Below are 25604 nucleotides of genomic sequence, written 5' to 3'. Positions count from 1 at the left end.
CTTATACATGATATGGTCCAAGCACAAACTTCCCAGAAAGATCTAGAAGAGTTATGAGAGACACAGAGAAAGGGGCTATAACTCAGTGGAAGGCCCAAGCCTATCCCTGGCATCTCCACATAGGGCTGGAAAATACTCATTTGAAACGTGGAAGAGCCACTGCCTGTCAGTCTGCATTTATTCCTGTTGTGTCTAAAACACAAGATGGGTGTGTAGCCTTTTCGCCATAAGTTAATCAAGGTAACCAACACAGCTATGTCTATCCTCTAGAAACTGACCAATAGGGATTTTATTGGTTTGGGGTTGGGGCTCACTTATGTTCTTTTTATGGGAGATCTTAAAGCACATGTGTCTGTTGCTCTGTTTGCTTTTTCCTCCCTTTTCTAGGCCACTCGCCATAAACTCCATCAGTATTTCCCCCCCTGATTTGGGTAACATCTCAGGCATGATAAGGAACCTTTGCTCACTTGATTCTTAAGGTGCAAGAACACGAAGAGGCAGTTAATAAGCTGTAGAAGCTGCTCCCTGACATCCCATTCTTGTGTGTGTTAGTGTGTCTTCACAGGACCAAGTGATAATGTGCAGACTCACAACTAGATCATAATCAAAGAAACATGGGTGCTGTGTGTCTTCCCTGATATTGTGTTGGCACACAATGCTAAAGGCAAATGAGCAACCTTTCCTAGAAGTGCAATTCTATATATAGACTTTCCTGGAAGCAATCCACATTTGGCTTACTTCTACGTAGACACCTATAGGACTACCCTGCAAGATGCACAAAGATTTCAAGTGGACCTGACTCTAGCTCTTCTTTGACTAGAGGCAAGTACAGGCATTGATGCTGCTGACTACATAAGGAAATGCATGGCACTGATGAAACATTGCTATAGTGCTGGTGATGTGACCCTATGGAGCATAGGAACATGCACTGACCTTTTCATTCCTAGACAGGGGTTAAAGTGCTGGACTAGACAGAGGTTTAAAGTCCCCACTCAGCCATGAAGCTCACTGGGTGACTTTGGGCCACTCACTGTCAGCCTAACCTACCTCACAGAGTTGTTGTCAAGATAAATTGGGAAGGGTCAGAACCATGTACGCCATGTCTAATCCTCTTTTAAAGTTGCCCATGTTTGTCCATGACTTTGCCATCTGTCTAGGGCTATGTGGCTGACGGGGGGGAGCTTCTTGTGGTCGCTTCAATGGGCTTGGTCCACCACGTGGTGATTGACAGGGCTTTCTCTGGTGTGGCCCCTGACTTTAGAAGTCCCCTCCTCTGGAAGTCCAAATAATGGAGACTCTTATGGGCTTCTGCTGGCAGGTAAAGATAACATGGGCTTTTGGAGCTAACCAGCAACCACTAGTTACCCTATTACTATTCATGCTTTATGCTGTTACCCTATTACTATTTTGTTAAATGCATTGTTTCAACATTTGTTTTTATTTTTTTGCTTATTTTGTGTCTATGTGCATGTGAATTGATGGAAACCACTCTGAGATCGCATTGAAGTGATGAAGGGCAGTCTACAAATCTGTAGAAATTAATAAACAATACAGTGGTACCTCTGGTTACGAACACTTCAGGTTACGAGCTCCGCTAACCCAGAAGTAGCTGCTCCTGGTTGCAAACTTTGCCCCAGGATGTGAACGGAAATTGCGCACCAGAGGCGAGCGTGCAGCAGGAGGCCCCATTAGTGAAAGCGTGCCTCAGGATAAGAACAGTTTCAGCTTAAGAATGGACCTCCAGAACAAGTTAAGTTCATAACCAGAGGTACCACTATACTATAGAATCCATTGAACTGGATAAGGATTTCTGAATTGGAAGTGTCAGAAATGTTGATGTGCTTACTTTTTAAAATCTGATTTTGCACATTTCTATCCAATTCCTCAAAGTAACTACTATCTATTTAGTGGTATGGCTGCCAGTGAGGACCATTTAGACACCCCCAGTTGCTGCATGCCTTGCCAGCAGAGAAGAAAAGATTTAGAAGAATCATAGAATCGTAGAATTGTAGAGTTGGAAGGGACCTTGAGGGTCATCTAGTCCACCCCTGCAATACAGGAATACGCATGTGGCCCTTAAGGGGATTGAACCTGCAACCTTGGTGTTATCAGCACCACACTCTATGTAGATTAGCCTTCCTGGATTGCAGAGGAAGCATCTTGAACTTGTTCAGAATGGGGAGGGGTTCCACCACAGATGCAAGGATGCTGTAAAGATTTGCATTCTTATACAATATATCACAATTACTCCTTTGAGAAAAGAGGGTACATTCTGGAAAGCTTTAAAATAAAGCCTTCTTTAAAATCCATCTTCTAGTTACGTTTCAGAGTAAGACATGAATTTGCCTTTTATACAGCTTGTTGGCCATGGCGTCTGTAAAACTTTTTATGTTAACAATTGCTTTTTCCATTCTGCTTAGCTATTATTTTTCAGTTTTAAGAAAACATTTCCAGGAAGGCAGGGAAGAATAGTGTGTTGTGACTATCAGTCTTGCTGAGCTATTTGCAAATATCCATCACTATCAACTCAGTTAAAGCCATGATCTACATATTCCCAGGAGGAAGCTGCTTTTGAGCTGTCAATTCCACTTGGAACAGCTGCTCTCATGCAAAATAAGCAGACACACAAACTATGACTGTTAAAACATAGGTTAGTTAGTAGATAATAGATTTAAAATGGGATATTGCAATATTTCGGTAAAGCAATGTGGAAAGAAAGGAGCAATTAATTTGCATTACATTTTTAACAATAGATTGAAAGATCCTAGATGAAACTAGTAAGCATTTAGTCCTATGGATTCCCAAAAGTTATAAGGAACACATCTGAATGCTGCTGTATAAACATTATGATACATGTTTCACCAGAGAACAATAATATCCTGTAAAGAAGAAAGCTTTATAATGTTTGTTTATGTTTTTCTCAGTGTAATATTATTTTGATGATTCAGACTCCCAAAAGGCTTTTTTTTGTATAAATGCATGCGTATGTGCTTAAGTGAAAATACACATTGTCTAGAAAGACCATATCTCAAAGTGCCACTTAATTTTGACAATACTACAAAGGTAGTATGCCTGATCTGTAATAAACAACATAGTATGACAAGCATAATTCAGCATCATACGATTCTACAGCAAAGGCTTTGAAAGCCTAATGCAGTGTGCCATACATGTGGGCTACATTCTTCACACGTCAAATGCCATAAGAAAATACAGTATGCATGCACTTACACATAGCTCTGATGTAAGAATAAGCCATGTTGCTATTTTAAATGGCCTAATCTACCTCAAAACAACAATGTCAGACTTCCAAGCTATGACTCTTCACAATTTTACTTCCATGTAGCTCCAGAGAAATCAACAGGGCTGGCCAGGAGTCTGGGATCTTAGCTGAAATCTACCGACTTATTTTAAAATGCCATGATCAAAACATGCTTTTTTTTTATCAAATCATCTGCACAGATGGGGGACAACTGCATGTCTAGTTTATTATCAGGCAAATTTAATATGGATGGATGCCTCCTGAAATATTTAAAATATATACACAGCCCTCTCTCCCACTTTGGTATTAGCAGTGTTAGCAGAAACATGCTGATGCTCAGTGAGTGTTACAGCTATATAGCACATTATATAGTTAACAAGGGATATGCTGGCCGTTAGCAAAACTGGACAAAGAGACTGTTTTCTGGTAATTGCTCAGAGGATGTTCCTTGCTGCAGATACAACCAAATGTGCCCTCTCTGAGAGCAGTCAGGACCTAAAGTCTAATTAAGACAAAGGTTTTTAATTAAACCCTGGATATGCTTTAGCAGGCTCCGGTGTGTGGCTGCCCTTGATTGTGCCACTTGAGGTGCTCTCCTTCAAGGGACAATGAAGCAAATGTTTTAAGACGGTAGGGGGAGATGCCTTGTGCCTCTGGCTCCTTCTGTTTCTCCAGTGACAATGCTCTTTGCCCTGGTGTCATAATTAAAAAGTCTTCCTAAAGGAAGCTCTTTCTGCTTATTTCCCGTATATCCCAATTATTTTAACCTTAAAAGCCTTGCCTGCAATGAGAGAGAATAGGAATACTTTGTTTTACGTAGAAGAAAAAAGGCTAAGTTCTTAACAACAAAGGGCTATTGTGAATGTAGAACAAAGCACACTATAGACTTAGGACCCAATCCATTACTCACCCAATGCAATGAGGGCCTTTTGCCAGCTTGTGCAGAGGATTTGTTTGTATCAAAGGACAAACATTTGTGCATATGCATGTCTGTGTAAACAGTGCACATTCTCATATTTCAGGAAAGCTTTCAAAGCTTGCCTCTAGACCCAGATACAATTAAAGGAAAGGTCTTGCTTAAAATAGTCTCAGTAGTCATTCCCAGCAGCTTGTAAAACATGCAAAACTATTTTAAACAAACCAAAAAAAAAAATCAGTAAAGCTTAGTCTATGACTTCATAGAATGGGAGTGCCTTGAAATTTCCTGAAGGAGCAGGAAGGCATTCAGGAAGACACAACAACAAATACCTGCTCTTCCCATTCATTTATTGTTCAAAAATGCAATGACAAGCCTTCAGCTCACATCCAACCCATTCCCCTCACTCACACTTCTATAGGAAAAATCTAAAAAGGGAGATGTCTGCCAGATGCAAATGGAGAGTGCTTAGTAGTCCTCTAATGCTGATCTGTGCACTATTTAACCTTCCTAATTCCTCATACTTTGGAAGGTAAGGAAATAAAGTAAAACCAGCTGAACTGAAACTTGGTCCCCCACTTCCCACCTCCACCCAATTCATCTGAAAAGTCTTTATGCAATCAAGGGATATCATTTTAGAAGACAGAGAAAGGGGCAAAAGGATTCCTGTTGCTAGGGAGACACATCAAGTCAAAGCTGACATTCCTACATAAATTTCAGGGGGTGGGGTGGGAGGGGAGAAGAGATTTTTTAAAAATACAGCTCTGTTACAAAGTTTGTTTAGACTCCCTGGTAACAGCGCAAAGAAGCAATTCTTTAAAAAATAAAATAAAAATGATTTACTTTACATGACACAATTGACAGCAAACCTCACCCAACACCAAATCTTACTTGATGGAGTGATAAAAAGTACAAAATAAAAGAAAGGACCTCTGCTGCAGTTTTGAAGCAAAGATCTCCAAGAACATTTTTAAGAATTTTCAGAGAAACAAAGGCATGTAGCAAAATACACAGCAGGCAGTCAAACCAATAGGAAACCAATCTCTTATTGCACAATTTCTTAAAACACAAGGGTAATACATGATTCAAAACCAGATTTAGGGCTTAGTAAGTGAAGGCTACAGTTTAACTTGTAGATGTTTCCAATAGAGATTATAGAAGCAGCTGTGATACAGTGGAAAATAGAAGCAACTCTCACAAAAAGGATTTTTGCAGACTGAGCAAGCCACTTGATATGGGGATGGAGGGATGATTTTGAAACAATCTTGCTCATTTCAAGGGGCAATTTTTCCATTAGGGAGAGATATTATTTTGCTTACTGAAAGAAAAAATGAAACAGGATAAATGCCAATAAGGCCAACAAGATACGGTACATGGGGGAGGGGGGAAGAGGCTGAGAGACAAAGCTGCATATGTTGCCTAGTGAAAGTTCTCATCAGGGACAGAAAAGGAGGAGAGCACAGGAATAACAGAAAAGGGAAAGTGTCAGAATACAGTGACAGGAGAGTGTTGCTTCTTATGTTGGCTACAGATTCAATGAACTGAAAGCCACAACTTTTTTGTCAGCTTCAGTTCAAGGACTGGGAACTGGGCATAGGGTAAAATACTGATTTGAAGTTAAAAACAACAGCAAGATAATCCACAAAACACCTTCACACCACAACATGCAGGATTGAGGATCTTTTCATGAATGAAATATGCCAGTTCATTAAAAACAACAACAGGGTATCCCATGATGCAAATGCTTTGAAAAAGCTAGCCCTGTTTTCTAGCCCTTGCTGTATCCTGACTTCCAAGACAAGAGAAAAGGAGTGCATAATGCTGTATGTGTGTAGATGTAAATCCTTAACTGCCTGCTTCACAGACACATCATTTAAACATATTGCTTCTCTGTCTACATGGGGCTATGAGGAGGAGGGACAGCTGGGGAAATAAGCAGGCAGACATAAAGAATAAATTCAGCATAAGAAAGAGGGAAAGGTAGAGGATTGGAACTTGGAATGGCAGACTTGAGACTGCAGCTCATGGGGTGCTGGGAAGGAAGGGCATTGGGGGCACGTATGATGGATTGATCACAACTAAAGCAGAATGTGGCATTTGGATTTGGGCAATGAGAAAGACTACTGGAGAGGATCTGAGATGAGGTGGGAGGAAAAAAGGAGTAGGTTCAAATTAGGATGCAGGGATGAGTGTGCTGTGGTGTGAAGTCAGGTGGGATAGAAAAGTGGTCAGGGATGGAGAGGCGGGTTGCGCTGGGTCCAGGTGGGCAGCAGGAGGCAATGTGAGGGCAATGAGCAATGCTCTACGTGGGTAACAACGGGCTCCCGACTCCGGATGATGGGACAAAAGAGGCGTTTTGAGAAGGCGAGGCTACCGCTATGGAAGCAGAAGTGTTCAGGATAAGAAAAGGCGTTCTGTTAAGAGGTGGCGCTGATGGATCCTGAAGAGGAAAGAGGGGCAAAGCGGGGGCAGAGGAGAAGTCCGGTGCTGCGGAGGAAAAGGCTAACCTGAGCGGGTGGGGATGAGGGAAGGAGATGCTATTCTAGGGGCGGGATGCGGGGGGGGGGGAGCAGGGAGGACCCTCTCCGAAGAGATGTTGGGGGGCGCTGCTGCAATGGGTGGGGTCAGAGGGAGAAGCGCGGGACGGGGAGGGAACGGGGGGGGGGATTTGAAGTCAAGAAGAAGGCAGGGAAAAGGTGCCGGGCAGGTGCCCCCCCCTCTCTCACCGCTGTTCAAGGTAGTTATGCAGCGCCAGGTCTCCGGGTTGTTGAGTTTCTCGCAGGACTCCCACAGGGAGAGGTAAGACTGGTGGTCGGCCGTCACCCAGGCCGGGCTCAGCACGGCTCCCAGATCCAGACACAGCGCCAGGAAGATGCACACCAGCCCCACCAGCTTGAGCGGGGTCAGCACCGAGACGCGCACCTCCTCCATGCCGCTGCCGGAGGAAGCCATGGGCGAGCGGGGAAGCAGGCGCCCCTCGGCTAGCAGCGCCGCCGCCGCCCGAGCCAGGGGAGCGAGCCGACCTCGCTGCTGCTGCTGCTGCTGTGGCTCCTGCCGCTCAGGTACGGACGAGGAAGGCGGGGAGGCGGCAGCTCCCTCCAGTCGCCACTTCTCGGCTCGCGCAGCCCGGCTCTCCCCAGCAGCACATCACTCCTCCCCTCTTCCCTCCCCCTGTCTGGGCAAGGGGCGGGAGGAGCTGCACGGGGGCCGGCGTCGAGCCGCGCCGCGCACGTCACTCGCAGGGCTCCCTCCAGGGAAAGAAGGCGGGAAAGGCTTTCGGCTGCCCCGGGCAGCGGACAGCGCGCGCCCCTTCTCCCGCCCCAGCCCTTCCGCCGCGCATTCCTCGCCCTGTGGCGAGAGGAGGAGGAGGCGGGTGGGGAGGGTCGCTCGCTCTCTGCGGCCTTTGTGGCGTCCGAGAGGCTTTTCAGAAAAACGAGCGCTTCCAAGCTTTTCTCTGGAGTTTTCTCCTCGGGCTCTAGCCCATGTCAACAAACGGTTTTCAGACGGGGGGAAAAAAGTTTTTTAAAACTTAGGTTTTCTAGGGATGTGTGCCCGTTCTTCTTGGCCACCTGCCATCTTCAGCTGCCTCTTGTTAGTCCCCCGTTCGGCGGCCCTTGCTTTGCTTTTGACGCAAACTCCCCGCGGGGGCTGCAAAGGTCCAGGACAAATCGAATAGAAAGCGGAGGACTGGCAGCCGCAAGCAGTCGGGCGGCGGAGGGATTTCTGGAGTGATGGGTCGATGGAGACGTGGTCCCTTTGCTCCTCAAGCCTCTCTTCGAAACCTGCTCCCTGCTACCTTTATTTAGTGCTGAATAAATATCAAATACGAGTGCTATAGAGCACTGTGTGGAGGGATAGTGGCATCTCATTCGCTACAGTGGGATGAATGGGGAGCAAAGCCCATGAATTTAATTGCCATGCCTGGATTGGAGGGCTTTTATTTATGGATGAAAATATAATAACTAGGCTGGTGTGACAGCGTTGCCTCGATAATGTCTTGAGACCAACCAACACCCCCTACAATAATGATAGTAACTTAATACAAAATGATACAATCAATAATGTAACGTTGGAATGGCAGGAGTAACTGGCAGCAGTGAATTCGAAGCAAGGAAAATACCTCTAACTTCACCCTGGAGTAGCAAATGGTGTAAAAAAATAAATAAAACGTCCACTCAGATATTTACATAGAGATTGGCAGGAAGCATTTCATTTGAAGTGACAGTGGTGAATTATAATGACATTAATTCTAATTGAGATCCTTTCTTTTTAGTCTTCATGCTATAATCTTATGCTGTTTTGATAAGTCTTTCAACAAATAAAGTCATTCATTTTATTTATATGCAGCATTTCCCACAAATACATTGGTTCCCAAAGCAATTCACAGAAAATAAGCAGTCTTTAAATGCAATGGTACAAGAAGAGCACAAAATAAAAACAATAATATCACCACAACATAACCCTAATAATTCCATAATTAACAGTTCGCGTGAAATATATCAAAGAATATTCCACTGTAGACTGTTATCCCACCATTATACCTAGTTAGATCTTCCTTCTGTTTACACTGCATGGGAGTGAGTGTTGTTGCTTATGTATCCCAAATGACACCACCTTGGAAAAAAAGGACGGTATGAATCCACTTGGGGAAAGCCCAAGGTTTGTAGAAGAAGTCCAAAAAGTATTTATGTGGGGGGACATAAGGAGAGGAAACCTCAAAGGCACCCCGATGAGCACTGAGCATGCTCAGCAACCTTGGAATGCTGACTTGACTTGGAGAGTAGAAATGGAAAACCATGTGGAATGGAATAGGCTAGAATATCTTGGAAGAGCAGAGTGCATGGCTGATACGTTGCAACAATAAACAGGAGCATTCCACACTCCAATGTTTTGTTTTTGATACCACTCCTTTCCTCTATTTCTAATGTTTAGGCCTGAGCATCTTACAGAAGGCCAAGGTTTGCAGAAGTACAAAACATGTTTAGTGGGGTGGGAGCCCCATGAGCATGTTCAGTGGTTGTGGAATACTGACTGACTAATTAGCAAGGGAATAGAGAACTGAGGTTTGTCTGTGAATGACTAACTGGGACAGTAAACAGGAGCACTCTGCACTGCAACTTTTTTTTGCAGGTCTCACTTGTACTTGTCATTCTATTGTGGATATTGCCATTACTTTTCAAAATCTAAAGAGAATCATTCCACCACAGGCAATTTCATTCACTCTAGATTTTTTTTTAAAAAGTTGCTTATTCCACACTAGAGTCCAGACAGCTTCGTTCCACATACATTGTACTCTAGACACCATCAATCTATCCTCATTTGCTATGCTTGTCGTGCTTTTTCATCATTCCTCCTTCTTTTTTTTAATATGCCCCAGAGGCCTCTGAATCCCTAGTAGACTTAAATCAATTTTCACAGTTTTGAAATCAATCCATTTTCCAGTTCACCCCCACACTTGTTCTCTCCCCCCACCCACTTCTCTTTTTAATTTGGCTGCATTCATTTCTCTAGCAATTTGTTCAGACAAAACCCAAAACCAAACACTTTCAGGAGTACGATTAAATCTGCAGTGCTTGTTTGGGAGTGATTCCAACTTGGCTGAGAGGCATGCTAGGTTTCATGTCATGTAAGCAATAAACACTTCACTGTGCAAACGGTTGCTTCCTTTGAATGTATGGCCCAGACAGCCTTTTATAAGGGAGTCTAACTCATCTTTTAAATGTGTGATTTGACCTTCACAACACCCCTGATCACATGCAAAGAAGAAATGTCTGCTAATCAAACTGCTCAGGCTTGGCTTGTCATAAACTCTGTATTTAGTGTTAGGTGAAAGAATCTTCCCCAAACATACTTGATCAATGTTGTGTGGTTTCTTCTTTTTTTATTATTTTAAAGGCTTGTCACAATCTGCTTCAGTTCTGATGAACCATTATTTCTAGGTCAATAATGAATCCTTTTGGGCAGGGGGGAGGAGAGCAAACATAAAGAATAGCAAAGAAAACAAGAGGCGAAGGAATGCGTTTGAAGCCAACAGTTTCCAGCTGTTAGTCTTGATTCAAATGTAATTATTTTCCAAAAGAACTAAAGAAGAGACACGAAATTATGTTTCTGGGTCAGGGTTTGCAATGAAGTATGCAACTAATTCATTCTAAGGCACAAACATGCTGTAGCTGTTTTCTTCACCATGGTAATATATTTTCTTCACCGTGGTAATATATCACGAGAATGTATTCTGCACCACATTGCCTAGACATGTACCATATATTCGGGCAGACCTGGATTATTCAAGGCCAGGACAACAGGATCATCACCACTACCTTGGGACACATCAATGAAGCACTGCCACGCATTCCTAAAGTGTGCAGAAGAAAGTGTATTCCTCACATCTGTATTTTTCCCTTTCCCTGGTGAGCTCATGAGAGTGTATGTGGAGTCTTTTTATTTTATCACCACAACTGTTCTGTGAAGTAAATTCCAAAGATAGCAAATGTTATGTTGCACCCAAAGCAGACAAAGGTCCTGTGGCACTTTAATGACTCACAAACAATATTCAAGTAGGGACATGAAATTTAGGGTCATAGTAGCCCCTACAGAGGGGATCAACCCTGCCAAATTTGAGGTGGGTAGCTCCAGAAGTTTTCATGTTAGCCACCTTTAAAGTTGACTTTGTCCCCACCTGTTTCTCTCTCTCTTTTAAAATACATTTTGAATTCATATATGTTGCAGTTCATGAAAATTCTAGTAAAAGTTATCTGAAACATGCAATTGCAATTGTATAAATATTCCTTTTCTTCTTCTGCATTCCTTTGCTTGTTGGTTTTCTATAAATGGGCTGGAGATACATGATTAAGAGTTTCTGTCAAATCCTGTGTGCACCACTTCAAAAATGGTGTTGTCTGTTCTGCAAGTTGAACTTGAATATGGATCGGTGTTAACCTCTACATTGCAAACACTTAACCACATTGTTTCTCAGTACAGGCCACCTTGGTCCAAGACAAATTCACCAATTTCTGAATACTCTGAACCATCGAGCTTGAGGATCATGCACTGGATTTAAAATCTGGTTTAGACTTCTAGTCTTCTAATACTTTAGAAATGTATTGGGGTAAAACATCCATTTATACTCAGGAATTACCTGTGCTGGTATTAAAAAATGTTACTTAAAATTTGAAGGTTGAAAGAAAGAAAATAAGGGCATTGGTTTATTTACTGTCTGGTAAAATTTCAATTAGTACGTTACAAGACATTGATCCATAAGCCTACCAGACTGCTGGGCTAATCTCAGCATTCATTCTACCTGATGATAATTATTAATTACAACATGAAAATATAATTAGAAAATGAGGAGGGAATTATAAAATGATAAAAAATATTCTTGGGCCCAGCTATAATATAAACAATAATCCCAGGCTACAAAGATGTCCACAGTAAAGCTTTAATGCTTCCCCTGGTTATTCTGGAAAGGGTAATAGCTAATAGCAGTAGCAATAAACCTTTCTTAGTTGAGTAGATAATAATATGGACCCAATCTCATCTGTGCATCCCTTTAACAAAAGAGAAAATAAAATTTCCAGGCTGCAACCCCAACTCCCAATGCCGATGGATGGCATGGTGCGGGTTGGGGGACAAGATTCTGCACAGTGACCTCTGCTGGTGGAGGCCTGTGCTCCCCCTGAGTAGGCAGAAAGCCACCAGTGATAGGTCTCCCACTTGTGGTAGCCAGTACAAAGTCCTGATAGAGGATAGAGTGCTAGAAGCTTTAAGGTCCACAGCTGGCACAGCAAAAATCTGCCCCCCCTCCACCTTGAGCTCTGGCCAACAGGAGCTGGTGGGGCTTTGGGTGCAGCAGTAGCTCCTCTTCTCCAAACTTTCCCAGTGTTAGTAGTTAGTAAAGATTGCATTTCTCCATCATTTTCCCCTCTGAAAATTCCATTCTGTGTTTTTTGCAAACAGCCATATAGAACAGGAGTTGTATTTCCTGAAGGAGATGTCTCCACAGGCTAGGAGATCACCCTTCAGAGGAGAAACCAGTGCAAATGAAGCAACATCCTAGCCTGGAGCTGAAATCTGGTCCAGTTAATTCCTTTGTTCAGTTAATTCCTTGTAGCTGTGAATTTAGCTTTAACCCTTCCTGATCTGCATAGCTGATCCCTGATATTTGCAATCCTCAGCCACCATTATAGACCACTGGGGACACAGGCGGATGCTGCTCTGGATCGATCCTAAACTAGAAGTGTTTTTATCTTGTCCCTGCCAAAACAAGACAAGTGTATAATGCACAGCGCAGTGGAAGGCAGCAGTTGATTAAGATGCTACACATTGTGAAAATGACAGTTATCTGAGAAACAGAGATGATGCTGATGCATTTATCCTGCAGCAAAGAGAAGGAGCTTGTGATTATGAGGACTCTTTATTATCTACTGACATTATATTACCCCGCGCAGCCAAGTGAGTCACCACGAACCCTCCAAGCCAACGCACTTGAGGAACTGGCTTAATTTTGCTCTTTGTTGCCTGTTAGAATTCTGTTCACATTGAATCTTGGAATCTTTTCCTGAAATTGTTTCTGTTTGTATGGCTGACAGAGTGTGTTTCTTCACTCATAGTTTGAGACTTCACGCGTGCCTGGAAGCAAGCTAGAACAGGAATCTATTTGTTACTGATGGAATTGATGTTATTGCTGCTGTTTTATTATTTTCAATTTTTTGCTTGTTTATGGGACCTTGAATTCATTTGTTGTGCCAATTGCTAAAGATGACACCGTCTCTGAAAAGCAACCAGCTTACTTGAAGTTCCTTTTAGGCCCATAAAGATAGAGCCTCCTAATTCTTCTAGTTTGATGGTGGTTCCAGTCAATGCCATTTGAAGTACAAAATCAGCACTTTGTTAAAATGTCATTACTGGAAGGAGTGGTTTTACAAGACAAAAATAGAAACCCAAGACCTGCAGCCACATTCCTGCATCCCCAGACTCCGGTTCTGCCCTCGTATTCCAGTCTCTTCTTGTATAAAGGAAATGATAAAAGATACACTTCCACACATAGTCTTTCCCCATCCAATGTTCACAGGGGAGGTGGTATGTAACAATTCTTTTGAGTGCACTGCACTCCACCACTTCTCAATGGTGGTAGACTCTCCTTCACTAGAATTTTTTAAGCAGAGGTTGAATGGCCATCTGTTAGGGATCCTTTAGCTGTGATTCCTGCATTGCAGGGGGTTGCATTACCCTTGGTATCTCTTCCAACTCTACAATTCTGTGATTCTATGTTTGAGCCAATAGGAGTAATCGCTGGTCTGTGTGCAAGATGACACCTACCAGGCTCTTGTTATCACATGCAAAAGTTTTACCTTAGGCTCTACACAGATAGGCAACCTGTAGCCCTCCAGATGTTTCTGGGCTCTAACTCCCTCCGCCCTAGCCAGCATGACCAATAGTCAAAGATGATGGCAGTTATAGGCCAACAACATCTGGAGGGCTACAGGTTATTATTAATATTAGACTTAAACCCTGTACCTTTCTCCAAAGAAGCACAGAATGGCAACTTGTCCGTACTTGGACTACCTTGGACTTGGACTATTGTGTTAATAGCTCTGGTCCACAAAAGCTTATGCCACAGTTGAAGATCAACCCCACAGTCTTACAATTATAGCTATGAGAAGTTCAGTAACAAATGTATAATGTTCTTTTTTTTTTTAGTTCAGGGCCCCTCTGCCAAGCACCCAATTTATCGTTCTTTCAAATGAGCAGGTATCTTTATTATTACAGTGCAGCTGCACATAGCTGTCAAAGAACCTTACGTTCATTAACTATAGTGTCAGTGATATCTAGTATATACAAGAAAAATCCTGTTATCCAATGAAGAGAGCAGTAGGCCAACGGTGTGACTAAGCAGTTTTCAGAAGTGTGGTTTTCAGAGGTTACAGCAATCACTAAATGAAAGAAAATGTTATAGGCTATGTGATGGATTAAAGAAAAAAATCCTTCATTCTTTTCACTGCTTTTTTTGACCGAGTGGACCTGCATATGAAGGAAACGGAGAGATATAGTGAAACTTCAAAGCTTCCCCCAACAGTACTCTTTCCTAATGAGTTAAAAAACCATAGGGCATATAAGATTTCCTTTAGTTCTCAGTCTGCAGTGAATGACTGACAATGACCTCATTTCCATCATTACTGGTAAAGGACAGAATGAGAGACAGTCCATGAAATTTTGTATTTCTACAGGCTGCAGAAAAATCACACCCAACTGACAATATCTGATCCTTAGTTCAGCTGCACAAGGAAAGGTACACCAGAACTATGTGTCTGTTTCTGGCAGTGTTTGGTCATCAAGAAAGTCCTATACATTTGTTAGTATGTCTTATTTCAAAGGCTTACTGAATGCAATAACAAGTATTAGCTAGATCTGAGCCACCATTTCTGAAAAGAGTTTTCAGTGACATTTTTTGATATTTTTAAAAAGAGAAACTTGGAAAAATACAGAATTTTGCAGAATTTTCTTCAGATATTCTCTGTGTAATTTGTTTGTTTGTTTCTACACCCACAATGCCCTGGAGCAATGCTAGGTTTGGAACACTGTGAAAGATACAAAATGCTGGCTGATGGTGTTGACCATTTTCTTTTCCTAAGTAAAAAGAAAACAAAGAGTTGTGCCTCTGCTAATGGTGAGCTCAGTCCCCAGCAAATTGTTGAAGAATTTATCCTCCCCATAGAAAAATATAGATGAATTGGTCTACTCTCCCCACCTTTTCCCTGTCCACAAATAGGGTGGAGAATTTCTAAAAGCCATTTACACCAAGTTCTAGAAAGAAATGTGGAACAAAGAAGAAGAAAGATAAAGAGTATTAATGCCTTCTGTTCCACTGTAGCAAGAGTAGACAATGTGGTGTCCTCCAGAATTTGTGTGACTCTAAAGCCGTAGCCAGCATGACCAGTGGCCAGGGTTGTTAGCTATCTCTGCACTGTGATCCAATTGGGTTTCAGACTCTTCAATTCTTCTGAGTTATCTCAGTTGTCCAAATCATTGTAGTTCCACAAGCAACCTTCATGTGGAGGTACCAAGTCACACAAATCAAGTGTGTGTGCTACTGGGATCAGCAATGCCATCTGAATGTTTTCAAGAGACAGACATGAATCAGCCCTCAGTAAATAGCAAACATTCATTAATATGGAATTCCATCTGTACAAATCTAAAAGGATCAGGATGAGAGAGAGAGAGAGAGAGAGAGAGAGAGAGAGAGAGAGAGAGAGAGAGAGATGCCACACTGATGGGGAGTAAACAGGAGCAGATAAACCTATTACTAGCTTGTAAAAAAGAGAATATGGTGTGTTTGTTATTGATTTGCTTCAGATGAGAACCAGAGGGGACAAATGAAATTAAGAGTCAGTCTGACATGAACAGACGTTGCAGGCCTTGCAAATTTCACTCTGGGGATGGATAAACATTATTAAAGTGGCCATTCTTCCATATATAATCTATGGTATTTGAGCTTGCTAGTGATAATTCCACATAAATACTTCATTAGGATTGATCAGATACTTAGGAACTTTTTATGGGTCCACAGGATAGGCCATGGTGGGCTTACTTAAAATTACAAGCTACGAGCCCAGAAAGGAGGCTATAGTTTTCTGAAAATGAATTTATATCATGTGACATTCATTTCATCACATGGAATGGGACAGACTATTAAAAAGTATTGATGGCCAGCTAAGTTCAGGTAGACTTAGCTTTTATTAAACCATTAGAAGGTCTCTTCTCCACCTGCTTCTTTTTCTATCAATCCTCTTTAAGACCACCCCGACCCCCACACACTGATGCTGCATAGCAGACGACTGCTAGGAATTTGTTTCTACAACAATCTTCTGACTTGTTTTTCCCCATTTTTGTAATCCTGAAATACATAAAGTCAGAGAAACATTCTTGAAAATAGGCAAATATTACATGCTTCTTTTCTTCCTTTCTTTTTGTTCATGTGCACATCTATACATAGGATAGGGAGACAGAACAATACTCATCCCTTCCACCAATCATAGTTTCCTGGGACAGTTTTCAACTAAACAGTTGCGCTAGCACAAGGATTAGTGCTAGTGCAAAAGGTTTCCCCGCCCTACCCTACTATTCTCACGCATGTGCCATCTGGGGAAACCTCAGAACTCTCTGCCTGCCTGTCTTCCTGCTTAAATTCATTCCAGGGGGTGGCACTGCCTGTGTTGCCCTTGTAGAAATCAGCAAGGAGGAGGATGGGGACAGAACTAGAATTAGCTGGCTTGCCTGTTTGTGGCTCTGGCTCCACCTATTGTTGGTTACTCTGCCTTCTGCCCTACAAAACCCAATGGCACCAGCTACCCACTGGGATTGGGAGAACAGAAACAGATTAATTCTTTTGCATCTTCCCTGCATTGCAAATTATTACACATCCTCAGATTTGTATTTATTGGCAACCGGAGTATGGACTGTATTTTAGAAATGAGGAAAATTAGAATACTTTAATTGAATCTGGCACTCTGCTCTCTGGCATTTCCCCAGATAACATATATTTCTTCCTCCAGTAGTTTTTTTCCATCCCTCTCTCCAGTTCCACCTCATTAACCTGTCTTATATATTTTTTATTTTGAAGACTTTACTTTGCAACTTAAGGAGAAAAGAAAATATGCTGAAGGGATGTTCTTGTGCATTTTTATTAATGCACCCTTATTTTGTTTCTATGGATGTTGTTCTACAAAATCTTTTCAAAATAAAGTTACATAACGAAATAAATTAGTACCTTGAACTTTTATACATTTCCTTAAAGTATCTAGAGCTGGCAGATAAAATGAGGAGGATATTATGTATATGGACCACTGATATGATTCATTAAGGGTTTTCTTTTTTCATTCTCGTTTCTTCTCTTTTTCTGTTTTTAAGGAAGGCAACACTTTTTAAAAAGCAGTGTCAGACAGCATTTTAAAGTGCCTGAGGTTTTGAAGGTAACCAAATTGCACATGTGCATAAACATATGCAATTATTCCTGAGTTTCCCACCAGTTTCCAGTCCTGCCCCAACCCCTCCCCTCTGAACACTTGGGATGTGGGCTTGCCAGTAGCAATATAGTCTTCCCACTACACTTTGGAATATAAATTCAGTAACAGGACATGTGAAGTTTTAATAATTTATCATTTACACCCAGGAAAATGTCATTTCTATCTAATCAAAATAGCATAATCTTTTTTAAATATAATGTCTCAAGTAAAACTGAAATAAAAATTATAAATAATTTTTATTTTTTATTTTTAGTGAAAATTATTTCAACCTTTGGTGTTCTTTGCTCCATGTTCTGTGTGACAGTCCTTCAACTATTTGAAAGTGGCTGTCATATCACCCCCTCAGAATTCTCTTCTTAGCAAACACATTCTTGCCAACCCATCTCTTGCCAGAAGTCTTTCTTTGTGGAAGTGGAGACAGTGGTCCAGGAAGCCAAATCTTTCCTGATGATACGATCTGTTTACTTCCAGTGTTTTCTTTCTCTTCCTGGGCAATAACCAAGGTCCTTTAGCTTTCGTCTCAGAGTCCCTTGCAATATATTGGAGGCTGGGTCTGGCAGTATCACTTGTACCCACACAGATCAGAAGGTAGGGGTAATGGTCAGTGGGCTTGGTGAGACTTGGCAGCTGAACATCATGTTTAAAAAGCATCAAGCAAAACTACTTTCCACCTTCATTTATACCAGTTTGCCCATACTTTGAGATGAGCCTCAGCTTGTGTGCCCGCAGGACATAGCCCTTTTAAACTATGACCTCAGATCTTTGGAACTCTGTTCTAGTTGAAATGCATCCCATCATTGCAGGCATTCTAGTAGGTTCTAAAGACCAACTTGTAAACAGCCTTTTCTTGAATGCAGATCTTATTAGTCTGTTGTGTATATGAACAGTGCTAATATCTGATTTACTTACTAGACTGAATCCGTGTATTTTGGTTGTATTTTTAATAGGTTTTTTATGTTTGATGGTTTCAAACTTGTATTGATTTCAAATTGTGAATTTATGTGTTGAAAGCTGCCTTGGGTTTGACCCTAAAAGTCAGCCTATAAACATTATAAATAATTAAAAAGCAATATAATAATAAATGCATCAATGAAAACATATTTGGTTCCTTATGGGAGATGAATGGTATAGTAAGCCAATGGTTTTCAAACTGTATCCTGGTGAGCCCTAGGATTCCTCAGACGCTTGCCAGGAATTCGTCAATGAGCAGATCAATATGGCGAACAAGTTGCCCAGAAAGACAGCAAACCCAATCACTACTGATATTCCCTGTGCAAAATGCAGCTGTGGCAGGTGATTTTTAGGCATGCTTTAAAGTGAGATCATAGTCCATGGGGAGTGACTGTCATGGGGGCTACAATGAGGTCCACCAACAGGTCCGAGGACAAAGTGCAGAAATGGTTCTGCTTCACCACAAGAGGCAACCACCACTTATTTCAGATTAGTTCTATAGCAATCAATAGAATTGTCCCGGGATATGAGGATTTGCAACTCAACTCTAACACAGAGTATTTTTAAGCACACAATAGAACTAAAACTATACAAAGACTAGAAAGATTTCCCCACCCCATGCAATAAATCGCAGGAACATTACATAAATGTTCTAACGTCAGCCTCCAGTGATAATGCTGATCATACCTGACACATCACTTCTCACTAAAATGAAACAGTGAGATTATGCCCCCAATGGAGAAAAAATGCTTTTGATGGCAACTTTATAGGGAGACATAATATTATACAGGTCACATTTAAGGGCAACCTTTAATAGGGTGTGCTAGTAATGAGGGGAAGCAGCTGAACATTTTATAACAGTCTTGCTGAACATTGCATGTATGAGACCTTATAGAAGAATTAATAAGAGATAATGGGACAGTTGAAAACACAAGGGAACTGGCTTGTCAATTCATCTTCCATAAGCCCCGATCATGCACTAATGAAAGTTGTAACTCCAGAGTGTAAAAACCATAAAGACAAAGCAATATGATTTTTTGGCAGCAGAAAAGGAGGCATCGTATCAAATTGCACAGATAAAAAGTGTGGGTCGAGGAAGCATCTAAGAACAAAGCGGTGAAACTATCCTCACATTAGGATTTCTTTTTTTAACATTGGGATCATGAGCTGAGAGAGAAGAGAAGAACAGAAAATCTTTAAATCTGGCAAGGCATGAAGGCAAATAAACAGCCAGGGCAGAGTAGATGGCATTTTGAAACAGCATGAAGGTCACCTGGAGTTAAGGAGGTGCAATATGATGGCAAGAAACTAGTGAGAAGAAAGTTTGTTTACAGGATCTGCAGTTGAAAGCTGTCAAATCAGAATTTTTGAAAAATGTATGTCTACTTGATTCCAACATGTGGTAAACATTTATTTCCCCAACCCTGCAGCATAGGGCTTGTTGGGTGCAGGAGGATCAAACTGTTTGAAGTAGTGAGAACATGTGCAGCTTGTGACCCTAATGGATGGACCACCGTTCCTTTACTCCCTCTTCTCCAGTCTAGGCTATGAAGTGGAACTTCTTTTGACCCACAACTGGAAGCTGGCCAAAGGAGCCAGGGAGGAATAGGAATAGGAATAGCACAGTGGTTTCACCCTCCACCCACCTTGCCCAATTGCGTCAATGCTTTTAAAAGAGTAGGGATGATTTCCAGATTTATAGCTGGCTCCAAGCACTGATGTGAGGAAGGGTCCAGGGCAGTCTGGCCTGGGTTGCTGCAAGCCTACTACCAGAAGGAGAAAATTGTAGATGACAGATTTGCCATAGTTGGACTTAAGATGTATCTGAAGAGGGTCCAGACCCTCCAGGGCACACACACACACACACACACACACACACACACGCAGGGCAGGGGCATGCCTCACAAGCTTGTAGAAGAAACAAGGGCTTGAGAACCAGAAAGGTATGTGCCAACCAATGTGACATGCTGTCTACAAGGTTCCTTCTGGCATTTTCTATCCGTAGGCAGAAGGAGCCAACAGGGTCTGGCAGCAAGTGGGACTGACAAGCACTATAATAATTAGAAATGTGGAAGTCGCAGAGTGGGAGTGGAGCTACTGAAATGATTTATTGACCCAGAACATGAGTAAACAAATTGGGCCTCTGGTTCTGAAAAACACCCAAATATTCCCCATAATGTTGTATACTGTGCATATTGTGTTTTCATGCGGTAACCCACCCTGTGACCTTAGGGTGAAGAGTGGGTAATATAATATAATATAATATAATATAATATAATTATTATTTATTGAATTTATGTACTGCCCTATACCCGGAGGTTTCAGGGCAGTTCCCATAAAAATATAATATAGAAAATAAAAATAAAAGCAATAACCCAATAATCCCCCCCCCCCCCGCAAAGAGCCACATTTTAAAAGGGTATGGGATGTTGATCAGGTCAACCAAAGGCCTGGTTAAAAGGGAATGTTTTTGCCTGGCGCCTAAAGGTGTACAATATATATTATAATATAATATAATATAATATAATATAATATAATATAATATAATAATAATCTCTGACAAATATCTTGTGATACTCCTCAAACTTGCTCATAAGCCTAAGGCAAGTCATCATTTGCCCAACCTCAGATTTATATCTATAAAGTTGAGATAATGACAGCAGCTTACCTTACAGAATTGTTTTTAAAAAATATTGTATATGAAGTGATTTGAATACTGGAAAATATAGATGTAATCAGGGCTGGATTTTTTAAGGCCGAACTCATTGAACTCAATTCCAGCCCCTCTCAGGTGGGCGCCACTGCTGTTTTAAGAGAACAAAGGAGGAGTTCATGGTGAGTTCCGGCACCTCTTTTTCTAGAAAAATAGTACTGGATGTATTTTTTAAAATCAGAACTTTTATTCAAAAGTTTTAAAGTTGTTACTAACAGTCATAACATAGCATATGCATAAACAAGGAATAAATGCTAAGCCTTATTATGCAATGCTGTGTAGATGAGAACAAATGTGAGGTGGGGCCACCTGCAGAGAAACAGAAACGATAATACTAAAGCAAAAAATTGCTCTTCTTTTCTCAGCCGTCACTTTTCTGTCTCAGAATCAAATACATGCTCCCTTCATAATCCAGTAAAGATTAATAGTTTTGCCTTTGGAGGACTGTTTTGATATGGTAAAATTGTAACTTGCAACCACTGGATAGACCGGCAGAAGGTATTTCTATTCTGTTAAGCTGTGCACGCCTGTCCCACCCGCTCAATTCCATTCCAAGGCAATGGGGTTTAACATGACTGCAATAACCTTGCTATATCCAGAATAAATCAGATGATCCAATTTGGTGTGCATGTTGAAAAATGGCTTGCTTATACGCAAATTATATTAGATGTATTAATCTTTAATGCCCAAAACCAAGACAGCTAAAAATTGCTTATTTGGCCTGAAATTTGAAAACATGAGAGATTGTATTTATTGGAATATATTTTACATCACAATTACATCTCCAACTCAAAGGAAGCACACCAGAGAATCTATCCTTGTGGCGGCAAATGAGTCCTACACTCATTTCTTGGCAGCAACTTAGCAAGGCATATTAGAACAAACCCTGGGGTTTTTAATATTAGTTTGGTGGACAGTAAAATGACTTTGGGCATAATCTTGCTCTCCATGTGTGGAGGGCAAGGATATGGAAGGTCCTACCATGCTGAGTACACAACTGTGGCGTTTGCCTCCTAGGTGGGTCATAAGCAAAGGGTTAAATGAGTGAGATGTGATTGGCCAGTGGGAATGCAAGGGGAGGAGTAAAAGTTAGAGTGGGAGGTTTTGGAAGTCAGTTGAGGTTTGGGTGTTGGAGAAGGAAGAGGGAGGAATTGTCAGTGGGTTGGTCGTGTTGTATTGTGAGAGAGTGAGAGGAATTGTTAGCTGGAGTCAGATAGATAGTTGGGGACAATCAGTTTGAAGTTGTTAGGAACTAAGATTAAGAAATGGTCAAGAAAATTAACTGAAACCATAAGCTTGTTCCTGCATTTAAAAATAACCTTGATTATTTGTTTACGTTAACAACTGTCTGGACTCCGTGTGTCCCCGTGAGAAACGGGGTGGTGGCAGCAAAGAAAGCAATCACAGTGGTGGCACAGGGTCAATAGACCGTCAAACGTCCGGGGGCCCTGTGTGATCTCCACAACAACCATGTGTGAGACTGTGGCAGAGCAGCAAGAAGATGTCCAGTCCTTCCATTGGAGCATCATGACATCATAAACCCATGTGATAAACGTGCCAGGAGCAGAAGTAAGCGCACCACACACATGGGCCAATGCTGCTTCCCACCCCAAGAGCACAGTAGTAGAAAACTGCCTTGTATTGACTCAGATTGTTGGTCCATCTACCTCAGGAGTGTCTACACAGACTGGCAACAGCTCTTCAGAGTTTCAGAGAAGGAACATCTCCAGCCCTACCTGGAGATGCTAGAACCTGAACCAAGGACCATCTGCATGCAAAGCAGATGTGCTGCCACAGAGCTTTGGCCCTTCTTATGTCAGGCAGTTGGGTCGCATATAGCTGTGGAAAGGGAAGAATATGCTGGAGCATATCCATGACTGCATGAGCTCTTCATTAGTCATGAACTAGGATCAGTGACGTAGCGTGGGTTGCCAGCACCCGGGGCTGCACGGAAGGGGAGGAAAACAAACAGAGTACGCATGCACATTTGACTGCCTAATAGCATCCGCAACACCAAGGTGATTGCAGCCACTGAAATAAGAAAAGAAGAGTCATTCCGTTGTCTGGGGAGGTCACTTCCTAGTTTGCATGGAAAAGCTGTTTTCAATAGATGCGCACAGCTGTATTGAGGAAGCACCGGGTGTTGAAATTTTGTGCCCCTAACAATTTTGCATCTGGGTGGGGCAACCACCCCTGTCTCCCCCCCATGCCACACCACTGACTCGGATGACCAGATAAGTTGTCTCCTTCTTCCAGCACTGTCAATGGTACCCTCAGGGCAGGAAATTGAGGCAGAAGTCCAGGGCCCCACTCAATAAAAATGAGCAGTAGAGCTGGTGAACCACCTTTTTCAGTAAGTGAAGTGATAAACATTCCTTCTTAAAGAAACGCCCATTATGTCCAGAGGCTAAAATTACCCAACTGTACCACTAAACCCTGTATGCCAAATATTATGAGCCTTTCATACCAATTTACATGACTATAAAATAAATAAATCTCCCTGTTCGACTGTAGATATTGAAAGTTTCCTAGGCTACCCATACAAATGAGATTATATTCTATACTGGCCCACTGCCAGCTTTTCAATAGTATTCCGATACTCCTTACTGAAGAGGGTTTTGATCTTACTGTTTAAGAAAACATGTTCCTTTCGCCGGTGTGCTAGAAACAGCTTTTCAATTCTCAGTTCCAGCTAACCTTGTTGTTTGCAGTTTGGAGACCCGTTTCAAGTATGTCTTTTTTTCAATGAAATTTTGCACATCTCCAGACCAAAGGAGGCAATCTAGATTCTATTTTCTGCTTCACTGTGTATTACGGATTTTATATTAGCTGGGCAGGAGTTTCAGTTAAAGCAGACCAAGACCTCATTTCTTAAAGCTGAAGACAGACACAATATAAAAAGAGGAACCATGGCACATTTTTCAGCTGTGCTGCTGCAAATCTGATTTTGCCACTGCCCTGACAGACAAGCTTATTCAATGAATCTCTTTCTCCTTTTGTTACCAGTTCTCTATTAGTTTTTAGACATTCCCAAAGACATTTAATTGTACATATTTATTTTGTGTGTTCTGCAGAAAATCAATTCACATGCTCTCCATAGAATTTAGAAAGTTAATGCAAACTCTGATGGAACATTTCTTTTTCATGCATTCAAGTTTCATTGGCAGTCTTGGGTACAAGTCAAACATTTCAAACTCTGATCACTTACAGACAACCTGTTTATTGAAGCTGATACTGATTTGTTTGCAGAAAGTTTGCAGGGAAGTTATACGACATTGGTTGTTTATTGAACATTAATTCTCATCCGTGTGCAGGGAGGTTTTATGATGTCACATCAAGCAATTGTTATCCCACACCTTCCAGTGTATTTCCTCATCATTTTCTTAACGCAAAATGATTTTAGTTTTGATGGAAGCACAGGAGCACAAAATCCATGGTATCCTTACTTGGCAAAGTGATTTAGCTTCTTATGCCCTCTGTTGGGGGATGAGGCTGAGCTCTGTAAAGCCTCCAGATAAGTCAGTTAGAAGAGCATTTCAATAAATAATATTCGCCTTGTCATTTGAGGTGATCACTCCAGCTTTTACTGTTAAATACAGTAGTTGACAAATTAGATAGTTCTTTTGATCCATTATGACAATGTCAACTTTATGTTCTTAGAGCTGTTGAACGTTAGTGCAAATTGTACTTGTTCTAGTAACATTGCTATACAAAGAAATACAAAGTCTGTCCCTCACCTGAGATATCTGCAAAAAAAAAGTTATAAATAAGAGGTTAAGTTCATCAAGTAGCATAATTTTCACTGACATATAATGAGGAATAATTTGAAAGTCAAGGTAAGTATGTTAAAAAAACTTCTGGAATAAAATAATCTGTAAAAGCCGTTAGGAAAGGAAAAACAGAAAGACCCTATCACCGTTATTACAGCTGTTTTGTTGGAAACCAAGTTAGATAAATTCTTAGTTAGCTCAGAGGCAGTGCTCCATTTTGGTGACTGCACTGTTGTAACTAAAGATATTTTTTAGTTCAGCAGTCAGGTTTTTTTTTAAGTAGCACAAAAGACGTCAACAAAATGAGCTGTGCTAATTAATTTTTGACTGCAAGGTACTGTAATTGCTAACAAAACCGTAGCGGTGATGGGGGAGGACTCCTATCACTTCTCATTTTATTAATATGCAATCCCGGCACTTCTCATATGCACCGCTGTTGATGTTACCCCACTATCTCAGAAAATAATTAACAGCAAGTAATGTGTTCCATGGCACTTGGGCCAAAAAGTATCCCATTAGATTTGCTGGGATTTACTCCCATGTAACTGTGATGAGGATTGGACCTGGGTTGCAACCCACAAATAATTCAGAGCCAATTCACACACATCACTTTCGGATTTATTTTTAGCTACATAGCCTTTCCTTCCTACAGGGACTCACCATGGACATACTGATAGTTTGCACTCATGCTCATGCAGCCAAGCAGCACACAAGGATTAATGCAGACTGAAAGCTCACATTGGACATGTAAGGTCTTGCTTTAGATCTCTCTGAAACATCCACATCACTATCAGTGTGATATTTTGCACGTTCTGTACCTGTGAAGCTTATCTGCTGGTTATGTCAACTTTATTATAAAGCCTATGCACCCACAAGGTGGTTGGACTGTTTAGCCCCGGAGATTCTAGTAATTCTCAAGAGTGCAGAAATCAAACATCTCTGTACCAGAACACACACGCCACCCAAATACTGGTAG

The 25604-nt window shown here is 41.5% G+C and overlaps 1 protein-coding gene across 1 annotated transcript in view; it reads right to left on the bottom strand.

Annotated features, from left to right (window-relative positions):
* Positions 1-7509, bottom strand: part of TMEM47 (transmembrane protein 47) — a 30457-nt gene extending 22948 nt beyond the window's left edge. Inside the window, exon 1 of the mRNA XM_081003483.1 lies at positions 6902-7509. Within this exon, the coding sequence (XP_080859609.1) occupies positions 6902-7127 (226 nt within the window). The 5' untranslated portion in view covers positions 7128-7509. The remainder of the gene's footprint in view (positions 1-6901) is intronic.
* Positions 7510-25604: the final 18095 nt, after the last annotated feature.

Source organism: Podarcis pityusensis, assembly GCF_964106645.2.
Source record: "Podarcis pityusensis genome assembly, chromosome: 4".
Classification (NCBI taxonomy): Eukaryota; Metazoa; Chordata; class Lepidosauria; order Squamata; family Lacertidae; genus Podarcis; species Podarcis pityusensis.
The sequence above is the reverse complement of the archived record's forward strand: the minus strand, read 5'-3'. Positions and strand labels throughout refer to the sequence as shown.